The sequence below is a fragment of the Oncorhynchus nerka genome, linkage group LG10, assembly GCF_034236695.1.
Source record: "Oncorhynchus nerka isolate Pitt River linkage group LG10, Oner_Uvic_2.0, whole genome shotgun sequence".
In the NCBI taxonomy this organism is placed as follows: domain Eukaryota; kingdom Metazoa; phylum Chordata; class Actinopteri; order Salmoniformes; family Salmonidae; genus Oncorhynchus; species Oncorhynchus nerka.
In genome coordinates this window covers 50,616,421-50,633,199 of record NC_088405.1, presented here as the reverse complement: position 1 = coordinate 50,633,199, position 16,779 = coordinate 50,616,421, and the positions used below count along the sequence as shown (strand labels likewise).

General features: G+C 42.8%; 1 protein-coding gene across 1 annotated transcript; it reads left to right on the top strand.

Moving 5' to 3' along the window:
• The first annotated feature begins 698 nt into the window (after positions 1-698).
• LOC115135481 (H(+)/Cl(-) exchange transporter 5-like) lies at positions 699-16,180 on the top strand. Its single transcript, XM_029670203.2, is given in 14 exon segments — positions 699-880; positions 1,288-1,422; positions 1,580-1,728; positions 9,201-9,300; positions 9,429-9,616; positions 9,704-9,826; positions 9,925-10,131; positions 10,609-10,689; positions 10,836-11,378; positions 11,526-11,712; positions 11,896-12,294; positions 13,004-13,087; positions 13,090-13,219; positions 13,921-16,180. Coding segments are annotated over 13 exon segments (2,409 nt in total). The 5' UTR covers positions 699-880; positions 1,288-1,295; the 3' UTR covers positions 14,012-16,180.
• The last annotated feature ends 599 nt before the right edge of the window (positions 16,181-16,779 follow it).

The following is a 16,779-nucleotide window of genomic DNA, read 5'->3' as shown; positions in this document are numbered from 1 at the left end:
CGGCTGGTGGTGACTCAATTTTTAACAGTCTGATGGCCTGGTGACAGAAGCTGTTTTTCAGTCTCTTGGTCCCAGCTTTGATGGACCTGTACTGACTCATACCCCAGACTAATTCTGTAGACCAGCCTACATGTCAATTGACAAAATTTCACTACACTCGCATTAACATCTGCTAACCATGTGTATGTGACCAATAACATTTTATTTGAATTGGCTATCTACCATCTTGCATTCCAGTCATTGATTGTCGTGAAAGTACTGAACTGATGAAGGTGATTTACTTATCATATTGTTTTCACTTAATCCTATGTCCAAATATTGGTGCAGATGAAGCAGAGATGGCAAGGAAAGGTCACTAGGCTACATATGCACTGTGGACAAAGTCTGATTTATTCAACCGAGGGTACACTAGGATACTAACTCTCACCATTGTCTGTGCTGTGTTTATTTTCTAGAAAACAATGAGGTTGACAGTTTTGAGGAGTCATTGAACCTTCTACAATGCATGCTTGAAGAAATACACCCAAATACTTAATGCTGTTAACTTTATCATCTGCATACATGCAAATATACAGGTCTGTGTGTGACGCCCAGGGAATCATCATTGGCAATGAGTTTGGGGACTAGGCATAATGTGATCCTTGTTTGCTGTACTGGTGGGTTCAATAGTCAAATAAAATCTACTCTATTTCCATTGTGACGGGTTTCTAGCCAGAATCCTTGGGGAAATAAAGGAATAATCCATCAACGATAAACTGATCAGTATTAGCATCTGGGATCCGCTCTCAATGTCTGTTGTGGCAGGAAGTTGTTGGAATTCGGTTAAAATCCGATAGGATAACAACAGAGCGGAGTTATCTGTCGAAATCCATCCAACGAAGTAATAATAACGACTTGTTTTATTTTATTAATATGATGTCAATAGTATGTGCTTGCACAGGAAGCTCTGTGCTTACTATTGCTTTCAAGGTTTATGAGTGTGTGGCTGATGCTACCGCGCTAGTTAATTTAGCTTTAGTTAGCTGTCCAGCCACCTATCTAACGTTAGCGTTAGATAAATAGCTAGCTAGGTTCCATGCCGGTTGATGTCAGTCAGTATTTAGCTAGAAGCTAACCACAACAGCCAGTCGAACACAATAAATTAAAACAGACAGAGCTAACTAGCCAACGTTAGCTAGCTCACGTCTCACCCCAGATGTAGCTAATTTAGCGAATGTAGTTAGGTGGAGGATTTCTTTGAACTCTCTGCTTTTGGACCCTGACCTTATGCTGTGTGTATTCCGTTAGGATTCTCGATGGATAACACCGGATATTGCAACGATAGCAGCACAAGTGACGAGGACATGGTGGAGATAGCAGGGGCGACGTTAGACTTTTCGAATACAGAGGATGTACCACCCTTGGACCGAGACAAATGTTCTGGTAAGACCAACGCCTGTCTGTGTTGTATTGATTTTACACACACATCTTTTGTGCCAAAACAAATCATGGGTATTGCAAATGTGTTATTTTATTTGTATTATTTCACACCAGAATATGTGACACTTTTAAATCCTCACGTCTCTCCCTTCTCGTCCAGGGGATAACCCAGGTATGGAGGAGGTGAACGGGGTGCCTAAACTGATGGACCTGCTGGATGATCCGGTGCCAGGGGTGGGCACTTATGAGGACTTTAACACCATAGACTGGGTGCGGGAGAAGTCCAAAGACCGCGACCGCCACAGAGAGGTGACCTACAACTATTTATTTCCTTGTTCTTTTAACTCTTAACTAGGGTTGTTGCAGTGACCGTATTACAGCCACACCGGCGGTCATGAGTCATGAAGGCAGTCAAATTCCACGGTCATGGTAATTAGGCTTCTTCATGCTCTGATGCTGCTCATGGTCATTCATAGCCTATCAAACTTGGTAATTCGTAGCCTAACTACCTGGTACTCAGCACTCTATTGTCCCTCTAATCACACTGACATGAATGCAAATGTATTTGAAAATCTAATCAAACACTCCATGAGAGTCCATGAGCTCATGTTGCGCAACATTTCAATAGACTATGCAATTGCGTGAGAAAAGAGAGAGTGATGGCCTCTACTAAAAAGAGGAGGATCAGCTTTCTATAGACTAGGCCTACTATATTTATTTCTCAACTTTCCTAATATTAAGAACTTCACGCTGCCCCTGTTTCGAAAGCAGGTGCATTCTAAATCATGGTCCATTCTAAATCGGAAACAAATTTCACAAATATATTATTTATTATATGTAAATAATTTTAAATCAAGACTAGTCTAATGGGTGATAATATTAGCCTATCACTTGTGAATGATGCCCAGCATAAGAAACAGTGCCTTTTTTGTGTGACTTTTTCGAAACATAGTCGCACACCTCATGTAGCCTAGCCCGTAGGCCTATATGTTTTAATAAGGTTTGTATCACAACTAAAGTGGCCAAATAACTTCTTAAAATTAACCACATTAATCCACTTTACAAGGGGTGTAGAGCTTAACTAGCATATTTTTTTATTTAACCTTTATTTAACCAGGTAAGCTAGTTGAAAACAAGTTCTCCTTTACAACTGCGACCTGGCCAAGATAAAAGCACAGCAGTTCGACACATACAACAACACAGAGTTACACATGGAATAAAAAAACATACAGGGAAAAACAATGTTTACACGGGACAGGAGACCAGACAAAAACACACATCCGACTGCTACGCCATCTTGGATCAACATTGGTAACATTGATAATCAACATATATAAGCAGCGCGTGAGTTTCAAGTTTGGGGAAGATCATTTTCACCATAAAAATGCACCTTTATAATAAAAGCATTGCAAGCATAATTGCATTTGCGGTCACTTTTGATAATGGTGTTTTCCGCTAATGGAACGTTCGCACTTATAGCCTACTACCATGTGCGCATTGCTGCGCTTATAATGTGAAGAAATAGCCTAATAGTTTATCAACATTTTAAGATAAACGTTCTGATCTGTTTAATTTGGGATCTATCGCATCCCACAACTGTCCCAGTCTATGTTTGGAATATTTATTTCTCGAACAGAATAGAATAGGTCAACCTTTGCACTATTGGGGATAGTAGATTGACATAGGCTAGTGCTTTTGCTGATCGTTAGGCCTACTCGTCTTGTTGGCTGATGAAAAGTAAATGTGGACAGTTCTTCCAATATCTTCAATATGCATCTTGGAATTGGATAAGGACGCGTGCAGTTGCATCCCCGATGTGTCTGTCTTCACTTGTAGCCTGTGAGAAAGACCTGATCATGTGATGGAGCTCGCAGCACTCATGAAGAAGGGCACTACGGCCACTGGCTGCGAATGGCATGGATTCTTTTAGGGTGAATTAAGGACACACAAAGGGGATGCCGCTGTGAAATTCTAGGCATTATCAAGTGCTTGTCAAATTGTGACTGATGTAGTGTGCAGCCTGCGCAAAAAAACCTTGTGACCTTTTTTCAAATCATCATTAGTCACATTATGCCGTACAATGTATTCAAAATCCAAACATAGCCCAACGTTTGTAGAACAACCAAAGTTACATTAATAATTCTAAATTAAGCATATAGGAATACTTATTTCTTAACGCTCAGCACAGACTAGCTGCATGTGCATACTCCCTCAAATTGTTTGGAGAAAATATTATTTCCATTTTATTCAGCTTTGTTCAATTGTATTCTTCATACTCTAGGTAAAAAGAGCCAGCATAATGAACAAAGTTAATAGATAACGCCATTTTTGTTAATTTCCAAATAAAACCAGAAGGGGGCAGCAGACCTTTAGGGTGTGTATCTGCTATAGCTAGTGGGAGAGGGCTTCTGCATGGGGGATGTTTGTATAATGACTTTGAACATCCATAGTTATAAGTATATCATTACATTCAGCTTGGACATTTTCAAGGGTCTTTAGCACATCAGTGGTGTCGGTATTGAATGCTGGGAGGGAAGGAACCAACTTTTTAATGGGAAAAAAATAGACAAATTGGGATAGGAGTTCTGTGAGACGATCGTTACCAGAGACTATAGGCCTCAGAGGAGGATCAGGTAGTTTCTTGTGGATCTTAGGTAGGCCATAGTAAGCTGAACATACTGGGTGAGAGGTGATGAGGAAATCCCTCTCCTTTTCAGTAATCCAACCTTGGTCTAAAGCACTGTTATTAATGTAGGCATCAATTTCACTCTTTAAAAAAAATAGGTAGATCAGCTTTAATAGTGCAGTTATATTGTGGCTTCTAACAATGTAATTGTCTGCATCATTTCCAGTCACCCATTTATATATTTTTGTCAATAATATATATATATATAATATTAACATTTAAAAATATATATATATTTTCCTTATTATTTTCCCCTAATCCTAGCACCCCTCCCCTAATTGGAGTAAACTAATGGACAACAACACTTTTAATTCCAGCTCATGCATACTACTATATACATTTTTACCAACTTATCAATTGACTATGACTTCTCAAATCAACCAGCAGTGCTATTTTAAGAGTTAGCTCCAAGTAAATGCAATTTTTCAGCCCTTCCTGAACCTGTGACCAAAATCAAGCTACATATGGAGAGTACCAAAACAAGTAATCTAATGATTGTCTCTTCGCAGCAAAATCTGCAGAGCTGGGATGGTTGTATCCCCCATTTATATAACATTCTATTGTTTGCAAGAATTTTGTATAATAACTTAAAATGGAAAATAAGTTTTGAATCCAGCGTTGGTTTATGAACTGATACCCAAAACATGTGCCATGGAATCGGTACATCAAAAATCTCCCAACTATTTGCGACCTGTAAATTGTTTGGTCCTTAACCTCTTAAATGTAATATAAAATGTAGATTTCTGCCAAAATAGACGAGTAACTGCCATTCATGTGTAATTTACATGATTCTGACATGCCAAAACTTGGTATATTTGGAAAGAAAACATCTGGAAGATTATGTGGAAACAATCAGAAGATAGGAGTTACATAGTTCAGAATACACAAGATCAAGCACACACAAAATAACAATTTAAAAATATATATATATATATATATATTTTGAAAGTAATCTTTCATTGACAAGCTATAAGTGAATTATTGATTCCCACAGCTGGAAACGCATCAGATGGCTTCCACAACATGTGAACAACATCAGGGAAAAAATGTTATTGATAGACATACAGTTGAAGTCGGAAGTTTACATACACTTAGGTTGGAGTCATTAAAACTTGTTTTTCAACCATTCCACACATTTCTTGTTAACAAACTATAGTTTTGGCAAGTCGGTTAGGACATCTACTTTGTGCATGATACAAGTCATTTTTCCAACAATAGTTTACAGACAGATGATTTCACTTATAATTCACTGGATCACAATTCCAGTGGGTCAGAAGTTGACATACACTAAGTTGACTGTGCCTTTAAACAGCTTGGAAAATTCCAGAAAATGATGTCATGGCTTTTTAAGCTTCCGATCAGCTAATTGACATAATTTGAGTCAATTGGAGGTCTACCTGTGGGTGTATTTCAAGGCCTAACTTCAATCTCACTGTTTCTTTGCTTGACATCATGGGAAAATCAAAATAAATCAGCCAAGACCTCAGAAAAAAAATTGTAGACCTCCACAAGTCTGATAAGTAAACTTCCCACTTCAACTGTAACAACTACAAATGGGCAGATGTTTTAGTTAGTGGTGTCAAGTGTGGTCACAGGACATTTTTCAAGTGTCCCTAAACCTCTCTAAACTGGCATATGTCTCTAAATTAGATAATTCCAGTGCTATTACATATTTGCAATCCCTAAATGCTATTTGTTCAGTATAAAAGCACAATTTCTACCATATCAACCTCACTCAAACATTGTGCTGGTGTTATGGGGTATCCAGGGTACGTTCAAGTGTCCCTTCAACCTGTCCAAAGAGTTTGAATGTGGTAATTGCACTGTTTTTGTACACTTGGATGTGCCTAAAAGTTATTGTTCACTATAAAACTCAATTTCTACAACACCAACCTCTCTCAAACATTGTGTGGGTGTCGGGGTACATACAGGGGATATCCATGTGTTTTTTCAACCTCTACAAAGTAGCTGAACGTTTAGCCTATAGGCATATCCAATGTATTGGTCCCACATACAAATGAACTGTTTACAAAAACAATTACAAAAGCAACAGATATACATAAAAAGTCTTATCAAACTCAAACTTGGTTAGACACGTGTCCTTCACTAAAAAAAAAGGTGCAAAAATAGAAATGAGCTGATCTATTTAAAATGGCATTCTTGTTCGTTTTACATCCCAGGTAAAGATGATTAGGTTTCACTTTCACCGTAGCTGGTGCATGTTGTGATAGTCTTTGAAGCAGTCCCTCACTGCCAGGAAACGCAAAGGGAACTGGCATTTCAGACAGAAAATCTGACATTTCACCCTCCCCCCTTCTGGCATTTCACCCCCCCTGTGTTTTGTGCGATGCTTGCGGTTCTTCCTTTTGTCTTTGGGCATGTGTGTTGGGTAGTGGCGCTCAGCTGCAGACTGTGAATGTGTTGTCTTTCGTTTTGTAGATTTCTTAACCATTTGTAATAGTGATGCACTGATTTTAGCGGCCTTTTAAGCATTCTAGTACAGTTAAATAGTTAACACACACATGGACACAGTGGTCTAAGGCACTGCATCTTAGTGCAAGAGGCATCACTACAGTCCCTGGTTCGAATCCAGGCTGTATCACATCTGGCCGTGATTGGGAGTCCCATAGGCCGTCATTGTTAATAAGAATTTGTTCATAACTGACTTGCCTAGTTAAATAAAGGTAAAATTAAAATAAATTAGTTCACCCACGACAGAGAACGGTCGATTGTTGAGGGCCATTAATTCCATTATCTTGGCGTTAATGGCCTTCACCTTTGAGTTGTCTCGCTGAAATGTTCTTACTCTTTCAACTGCTCAGTCCACACAGCAGACATTGTGGGCTATGTCAGGAATGGTGTGCTGCACGTGAAGCGCAGCATTTGACGTGGCTATATAGGTGGCTGGATTATATAGGTATGCACATCGCCGTTAAACTAGACATCGGGCCGATGCCGATGTTGGCATTTTTAGCTAATGTCGGCCGATTCAGATATGTTCACAGATTTTATATCATGCATCCCTAATTTGTAACGTATTCAGCTGGCGCTGCTCGTAACTGGTCTATAGAGTGGTAGCCATTTAAATTGCCAACCATTTCAACATGTAGCTATAGACCAGAGAGCATGGAGTTGTAGAGATTTTCTTCTTCTCTGTTGAAAGTTTCCGAGTGTCTAACTATTTTGTACCTTCCAGCTCACGCTGTCGGTCCCGCTGGTCTGATACAGTGGGGAGAACAAGTATTTGATACACTGCCGATTTTGCAGGTTTTCCTACTTACAAAGCATGTAGAGGTCTGTAATTTGTATCATAGGTACACTTCAACTGTGAGAAACGGAATCTAAAACAAAAATCCAGAAAATCACATTGTATGATTTTAAGTAATTAATTAGCATTTTATTGCAATGTAGGTTAAGCTGTCACTCCTCGCAGTTCCAGACAGGGCAGGTCACAGGGTAGATTGAACACAACAACAAACAGCAGGGATCTAGCCAGTCACAAGCCCAGGAAAATCCGCAGCCCCAGCCACAATGGCTAACCCAAATCAAATCAAATGTTTATTTGTCACATACACATGGTTAGCAGATGTTAATGCGAGTGTAGCGAAATGCTTGTGCTTCTAGTTCCAACAATGCAGTAATAACCAACAAGTAATCTAACTAACAATTCCAAAACTACTGTCTTATACACAGTGTAAGGGGATAAAGAATATGTACATAAAGATATATGAATGAGTGATGGTACAGAGCAGCATAGGCAAGATACAGCAGATGGTATCGAGTACAGTATATACATATGAGATGAGTATGTAAACAAAGTGGCATAGTTAAAGTGGCTAATGATACATGTCTTACACAAGGATGCAGTAGATGATATAGAGTACAGTATATACGTATGCACATGAGATGAATAATGTAGGGTATGTAACATTATATAAGGTAGCATTGTTTAAAGTGGCTAGTGATATATTTTACATCACTAACGCAGCCGCGTTACAGGCTGCGTTCAAGCCCTCAAGAAAACCCTGCTAGCTTGATAGGCAGCTAGCTAGCTAGCAACTGGGCTACTTTCTACGCCAAGCAGCTCCTCAGACCCGGCCTTGGTCGGTAGGATCACAGGACAGATAGTAGTGGTTTCAGCAACTGATGCCAACCATGTCACGGGATCCAAACTCAAAAGCTATTAAGCAAACTTTTTCAATAGATTTTCAAAACTTTCCAAAACATCAAATAGAGCTCACCCTCGTTCTGCGTTCAACGGGAAGTGACGTGAGCACTCTGTAGTAGGGCTCCCGAGTGGCGCAGTCGTCTAAGGCACTGCATCGCAGTGCTAGCTTTGCCACTAGAGATTCTGGGTTCTGTGTCGCGACCTGGAGACCCATAGGGCACACAATTGGCCCAGCGTTGTCCAGGTTTGGGCAGGGTTTGGCCGGCAGGAATGTCCTTGTCCTATCGCACACTAGCGATTCCTGCTGTTGGCCGGGCGCAGTGCACGCTGACACGGTCGCCAGGTGCACGCTGACATGGTCACCAGTGTTTCCTCCGACACATTGGTGCAGCTGGCTTCCGGGTTAAGTGGGCATTGTGTCAAGAAGTGGTGCGGCTTGGTTGGGTTGTGTTTCGGGGGACGCACGGCTCTCGACCTTCGCCTCTCCCGAGGCCGCGATGAGACAAGACTGTAACTACCAATTGGATACCACGAAATTGGGGAGCAAAAAGGGTTAAAAAAAATCACTCTGTAGTAGCACTCTGTCACATTATCTCTATCTCTGCTTTAGTCTTTGCAATGACAAGCAACATGAGAATCTAGAGAGCATTTGTTCAAAAATATTGTCCTGTCTCTGCATTAAATGACTGTCTTCTAAGACAAAAGCAGGGAGAATTGTTAATTCTAGGCCCCTGAGAGATACTCCAATAGAATGCCATAATTGTCCAGTCTCTTTCTTTACTCTTCCAATTCTCTGTTTAATTTGCCAATGTCAGTATTGGGTTCGATTGGCTCGACGAGATCTTGGAAGAGTGAATGTGAACAATGGAAAAAGGGTATACCGAATCGCACTTCAGCCCAGCTGAATATTTACGTCTTTCTCTGTAGCTTACCAGTAAAAGTAAAGAGTCCACATGGGCGCTGGTGAAGAGTGTCAGTGATGCCTTCTCTGGATGGCTGCTCATGGTGCTGATCGGACTCATGTCAGGTCAGTCTAAACGGATACAGATGTTTATCATTAGACTTTTTCATTTGATTCCTTCTACTAAACCCCTCACGGCAACACCCTGGAAACCATTGATAGTGTTAGTAATTTTACCTTGTGGTCTATTCCAGGTGCTTTGGCAGGTGGGATCGACATATCAGCCCACTGGATGACAGACCTCAAGGAAGGGGTTTGTCTGAACGGGTTCTGGTTCAACCATGAGCACTGCTGTTGGACCTCCAACGAGACCACCTTCCAGGAGAGGGACAAGTGTCCCCAGTGGAAAAGCTGGGCCGAGCTCATCATTGGCACGACAGAGGCGGGTTAAAATTGTACTACTCAAGCCATTGTTTTTGTTTAACGTGATTTATTTTGGTCAGTCTTATTGTGAAATTTCTCTCTGCAGGGTCCCTTTGCGTACATTACGAACTACCTAATGTACGTGTGCTGGGCTCTACTATTCGCCTTTCTGGCTGTGACACTGGTCAGGGCCTTCGCCCCCTATGCCTGTGGCTCTGGAATCCCAGAGGTATGACTACTTTATGCCTCTTGCCTTGTTTGATATGTCTTTTGAAAGAGGACAAATGATGTGGTTCATTTACCCGTGATGTTTATTTTCTCTCCCAGATCAAAACCATATTGAGTGGGTTCATCATCCGAGGGTACCTGGGGAAGTGGACCCTGATCATCAAGACCATCACCCTAGTCCTGGCTGTGTCGTCGGGGCTCAGCCTGGGGAAGGAGGGGCCCCTGGTCCACGTGGCCTGCTGCTGTGGCAACATCCTATGCCACCTGTTCACCAAGTACCGTAAGAACGAGGCCAAGCGCAGAGAGGTGAGGAACAATGGCAGTGGGCTATTCACAAACATTTGCACATTTTATATGGATGGACAGGTTAACCTTTGACAGTCTTTTTCATGGAGCTGACACAAATTCCAAAAACTAGGAACACTGATGTTGTTTTGCGTTGACACCGTGTCAAAAGAATTTGAGAGAGCCTCAAGTCAGACTCCGCACGGGAAACCCCCATGAAATTATAAATAGCCTGTAGATGGTCTTGTGGGTTTACGATTTCAATGAACATATACCCCAGGGTGATGCTTGTTCTCCCCTGCCACAGCGAGCTAGTATGAATGGAAGTGCAGTGCCAGCAATTATCGTTCTCAATTCTGTTAGCACTGCGCCTGAGATATTTGCCGTTGATTCACAGCATTATATGAGCTGTTATTCAGCTTTGTTGCCGTGCTGTGTTATAAAGTCTTAGTGTAAGGACACACTGATCACCACCTTCTCCTTGGTTATTTGTGTCAGGTTCTGTCTGCTGCTGCTGCCGTTGGTGTGTCTGTGGCTTTTGGTGCCCCCATAGGAGGAGTGCTCTTCAGTCTGGAAGAGGTGAGAAATGCCTTAGATTTGCATAAGAAGAAGAAGCCATGTGCTTTCTGATTCAAGTTGAACTACTCTTCAAGTTAAATTGAACATTCAATTCAAATGTTGACATTTGTCTATGGTAACTGTTCTGCTCCTCATGATCCTTTCAGGTGAGCTACTACTTCCCTCTGAAGACCCTGTGGCGGTCGTTCTTCGCGGCCCTGGTGGCAGCCTTCACCCTGCGCTCCATCAACCCGTTTGGCAACAGCCGCCTGGTGCTGTTCTACGTGGAGTTCCACACCCCCTGGCACCTCCTGGAGCTCATACCCTTCGTCCTCCTTGGCATCTTCGGCGGCATCTGGGGCGCCTTCTTCATCCGAGCCAACATCGCGTGGTGCCGGCGGCGTAAGACCACGTGGCTGGGCCACTACCCGGTCCTGGAGGTGCTGGTTGTCACCGCAGTCACGGCAGTGGTGGCTTTCCCTAACAGCTACACCCGCACCAGCACCAGCGAGCTCATCTCTGAGCTCTTCAACGACTGTGGCCTGCTGGACTCCTCCAAGCTGTGTAACTATGACAACGCCAACGTCACCAAGAGCAGCAACGAGCTGCCGGACCGTCCAGCTGGAGATGACGTCTACACGGCCATGTGGCAGCTGTCCCTGGCCCTTGTCTTTAAGATGCTCATCACCGTGGTTACCTTCGGCATGAAGGTATGAGAGGACCTTGTTCCTTCTACCGTAGCCTGTCTGTATGGCACATCTGTCTAGAGATGTCACTGCTTACTTGTATGATTTCATTGCGAGCTCTTCCATGGGATTTGAGTCTTTTCTATAAATCATGTCTTTCTGTTCCTCCAGGTTCCTTCCGGGCTGTTCATTCCTAGTATGGCGGTGGGGGCGATTGCAGGCAGGCTGCTGGGTATAGGCATGGAGCAGCTGGCCTACTACCACCATGACTGGGCGATCTTCAGGGGCTGGTGTTCTCCTGGTGCTGACTGCATCACCCCAGGCCTCTACGCCATGGTGGGGGCTGCTGCTTGCTTAGGTAAGGCCTGCTGATTGCTTAGGTAAGGCCTGCAAGAGTGCTATATGTTGGCACCTTGCATGTCTACGAGTGTTTTCTTCACTTGGTTTTGTCTTTACTCTGAACTCCTTTGTTCCTGGTTAAATGTCGACATGAGGCATAGCCTCGAGACTTCTGCCTCCAGCCCTCTCTCTGTGCCCACAGGTGGGGTGACCCGCATGACCGTATCCCTGGTGGTCATCATGTTCGAGCTGACCGGAGGGCTGGAGTACATCGTGCCCTTGATGGCCGCGGCCATGACCAGCAAGTGGGTGGCGGACGCCATCGGGCGCGAGGGCATCTACGAGGCGCACATCCGCCTCAACGGTTACCCCTTCCTGGAGGCCAAGGAGGAGTTTAGCCATAAGACCCTCGCCATGGACGTGATGCGGCCGCGTCGCAATGACCCGCCGCTCTCCGTACTGACCCAGGACGGCATGACGGTAGAGGACGTGGAGACCATGATCACAGAGACCACCTACAGCGGTTTCCCCGTGGTGGTCTCCCATGAGTCCCAGCGCCTGGTGGGCTTCGTGCTGCGCAGGGACCTCACCATCTCCATAGGTATGGATGTTGGGTCATCGTCCTGTGTCGTGCTAGGTGCTGGCTTTTGACCAACATGTTCATCATAACTGAGTGTGGTTACATGGACACAATAAGGCAATTATAGTGGATAGTCAGGTGAATATGATGGTTTGATTCAAACGTTTACGTGCTTTGCAAGAAGAACGATTTCCCTAATTGTCTTGTTTGCACGGACACATTCTGAAATCAGGCTAACTGGTGGCACTGATCAATGCCCGAAAATGGCCAAATCAAAATAAACTTTTGTTTCCACAGCGGGCTTGTTATTTTTGGAACGCATATTTGAGTCGGGGCATACAAACTTTGTATGTTCAAACTATTTCTAAGATGCGTACATTCAGTTGTTCTGAGCTCAACTTCACTCGCACTAGAGAGGGAGGCTCGCTCAGCTGGTGCTAGCACATCCGTAGATCAAATATACCGCTGGAATGCTGATTAAGGTGTTTACATGTCCTAATATTTCAAAAGATTTTTTTTTAAAAAGAAAAGAAAAATGGGTGTTTTAATTTTAAGACAAGCGGAGTAAGGTGTTAACATGACTAATGTAATCTGCCTTCTGCCGTAATCAGTTTAATATCTAATTATGACTAATTATTATGTAAATGTTCTCAATGTCATTAGCAGTGTATTTACAACCTTTTTATTTGTCTCTGCCACTCCTCTGTAAAAACCCTCTCTCCCCTCTCAGATAATGCCAGACAGCGTCAGGATGGGATAGTGAGCACCTCGAGGATCTTCTTCACGGAGTACACGCCCCCTCAGCCCCCCAGCAGCCCCCTCCTCTGAAGCTTCGGGGCATCATGGACCTTAGTCCCTTCACTGTCACAGACCACACCGCCATGGACATTGTGGTGGACATCTTCAGGAAGCTGGGCCTGCGCCAATGCCTCATCACACACAATGGGTAAAGCTGCTACTGAGAACTAGCTATGTAGCTAGGAACCACTACTTCTATACACTGCCGTTCAAAAGTTTGGGGTCACTTAGAAATGTCCTTGTTTTTGAAAGAAAAGCACATTTTTTGGTCCTTTAAAATAACATCAAATTGATCAGAAATACAGTGCAGACATTGTTAATGTTGTAAATGACTATTGTAGTTGGAAACTGATTTTTAATGGAATATCTACATAGGCGTACAGAGGCCCATTATCAGCATAATGGGTAATGAGTAGTACATAGCGTTGTACGAGATATTCCGTTTCTTTGCAATTTCTCGCATGCAATAGCCTTCATTTCTCAGAACAAGAATAGACTGAAGAGTTTCAGAAGAAAGTCATTTGTTTCTGGCCATTTTGAGCCTGTAATCGAACCCACAAATGCTGATTCCCCAGATACTCAACTTGTCTAAAGAAGTCCAGTTTTATTGCTTCTTTAATCAGCATTTGATGTTATTTTAATGGTACATTTTTTTTTGTGCTTTTCTTCAAAAAACAAAGACATTTCTAAGTGACCCCAGACTTTTGAATGGTAGTGTACATTCATGAGTAGAACTGAACAGAAACCCCAAGACAGACAAAAAAAAGTGACAGAACTTATTTATGTAAAAGAGTTTGTATATGGTAAGAAGTCCAGACCTCTGACATTTTGTCCCTGTCTATCTTGCAGTCGGTTGCTGGGGATTATCACAAAGAAGGACATTCTGAAGCACGTGGCCCAGATAGCCAACCGGGACCCAGACTCGATCCTCTTCAACTGATGCTTCAGTACCAGCTGCAGAACCACAGCTTTTACCCAGGCCGGTCTCCAGGCCAAATCCATTGCACTATGTTCATGTCTAACTAGTGGATTTCCTCCCACTTTTGAAAGCATTACAGTGACAACTGACCGCTTCATTAGAACTATAGAAGCAGAGAATTCATTGCACTTCAACAGCAAGCTGGCTTTCCAGGATTGACCCAAACGATGAACTGGATTTAGGAAAAAGTCTATGGCTTATTAAATGACCGTCGGTAACTGGGAGAAAAAAAATTCCCCCCTTGGCCGTGTAGGCAGGAGTGGTCTTCCTCGTCAGCTGTTCAGGTATAGCATGTGTCTCCTAGAGCTACCAAGGATCCTAAAGGAGCTGAGACCAAGTCTGGAATCCTGAGGTACAAGCCAAACCACTGCCATTTGAAAACTTAACCGCCATACAATCACTAAGCTAGGAGTGGAAATAATCAGCTTCAACCTATCAATCACAGTTGAAAGTGTGAAGTTACTGTCTGCCTGACATATTTATGTCGCTGTTCAAGTCTTTTTCCCGGGTGTAATAGCTAAACACTTTAGCTCCAAAGAAATGAATGTTTCTTTGGCATTGTCTTTTTGTTGTTGTCATGTAATGGGTGGTGGTTTTGACACAGACCAGGAGATGACAGACACACTATAACAGACTAAAATAACCTTCCTCGGAAACATGCGTGCTGTGGTTATCCTCTTTGACCACAGGGAGGCACTACTGTGCGCTAACCAGCACTAACCGGCTCAGTCTCTCCAGAATTCTGCTATCGATTCTTCTTTTTTTGCTAAGTCAATTTGGCATATTATGCGATGGCTTGCACATTTGACCAATCACCGCACAATTTCCACGTGAAACAGTCTAATTATTGCGTTAAACTGACCCATCACCGCAGGGCAAACAGTGAATTTCAGCCAATCACTGCACATTTACAGCGTAATGTGGTTCAATCAAGCCACACGTCAACAAAATGCTTCCCTCATCAGCACATGCAAAATGTCAGAATTGCCGCAGCGAAGTCAAGGTTTTTGTCCTGCAAATATCACCAAAAAGCCCGGTGCAATCCAGGAGGGACTGATTACTAAACTTTATCAACTGATCAGTAACACTCAAAAGTGCAACCATGAAAATATGCATTACTCATTTTGAAGACGCACCCCTATATTTCTGAGCTTCATGACCTTTTCAGTGACTAGTATTTATTGCGCCCATATACTTGCATCACAAGTACACCGATCACTTTATCCAGCACACTACACAATCATCAAGTCAGTGATGATCAGTCTTAACAGGCAGTCTGAGGTCATGGACAAGATCAGTGTTGGTGTATTATGGAGTGATCGAGAGGAGGAAGAGGTCTCCAGTATGTCACATCTCATATCGTCTTCCTGTTATCTCCTCGTCTGTCCATGGTCTGAGAGGGGCACACGTGTCCAGTGTTCTTGTTGCGCTCACATCCTTGTCTTCTTGCTAAAGCCCCAGGCAAGGGCTGGCGGATCTAGAGAGAGGACTGGCCTGTCAACACTAGTGAAGAACTCTGGATCTCTTTCTTTCTCCCTCTTAACTCATTCTCTTACCGTCTCACGAGACCCTCGTTGTCGTACGACGTCAAAGTCCACACTAAGAATGAGCGACTAAAGTGTAGCGTACGCTCTTAAACGCGAACCGAGCTGAGGAACCTGCCCTGCGAGGAATGCTCAAATCTCACTTTTACCTTGAGCAGGTTGATGGTGGCCATTCTTAAGCTAGGTTTATGGATTCGTTGACACCCTGTTTTATCCATAAGTGTGTCTCCATTGTTGTATTACTTGTATACCGTAGTTCATTTTAACTGTAGGGTCTCATATTTCATTTTTAATGCACTTTATTTACAAATAAAGTACTTATCAGGTTTTTTGTTGGGGGGGGGGGGGGTGTAGCTAGAGTTACATTATTAAACTGTGTCTGTATGTATTAGTATTTATGCCATCTGCAATGGTTTTGTATCACTACCATCTGCAATGGTTTTGTATCACTACCATCTGCAATGGTTTTGTATCACTACCATCTCATGTAAAGAGGTGCAACTGAGATTCAAAAATGTGAAAGATGAATAATTTATTCCCCCTGTCATTTCAACTTTGCTATGAATTAAAACCATGTTAACTTTCACATGAATAGATATGTGCTCTATTCATGTACAAGTACAGTACACGAGTTTGGAGTCATTCTCACTCCCAACATCATGAACCCGTTAAGTCTATCCCTGAGGGTCTAACCAGAGTATGACTCACTGCTGTCGGTGAACGGCCTGGGTGGCCTTCCATGCCCATCACGAGAAAGTGAAGATGTCTTGACAGTAAATCTTGTTTATTGTTTCAAGCAATAGTCAGATACACAGTCAAGAAAAGTCTTTTTTTTATTTATTTTTTTTACATTGCCGTCAACACATTTTAGGATATGAGTCTACGTAGTGCTTAACAGGAAGTTCAAACTTGGCTCAGACTATACTTAGTGTTCTACTGTCCAGCTCGGGATTCTTTGTATGACTAAAGAATAGTACAACTATGGTTAACTGCGGTAATCCGTAATACCTCCACCCACAGTGAAGAGCAACACAAAAGTTGTTACTGACCCCCCCCCCCCCTCAGTAATTACTGCAGTTAATTTCTAAGCAGAAGAAATAGCAGAATTCTCAGTATAATGAAGGTCTCCCAAGAGGGCCATTACCAAAATCCCTTGTAGCCTTACTGACACCCCTTAAAGATGTT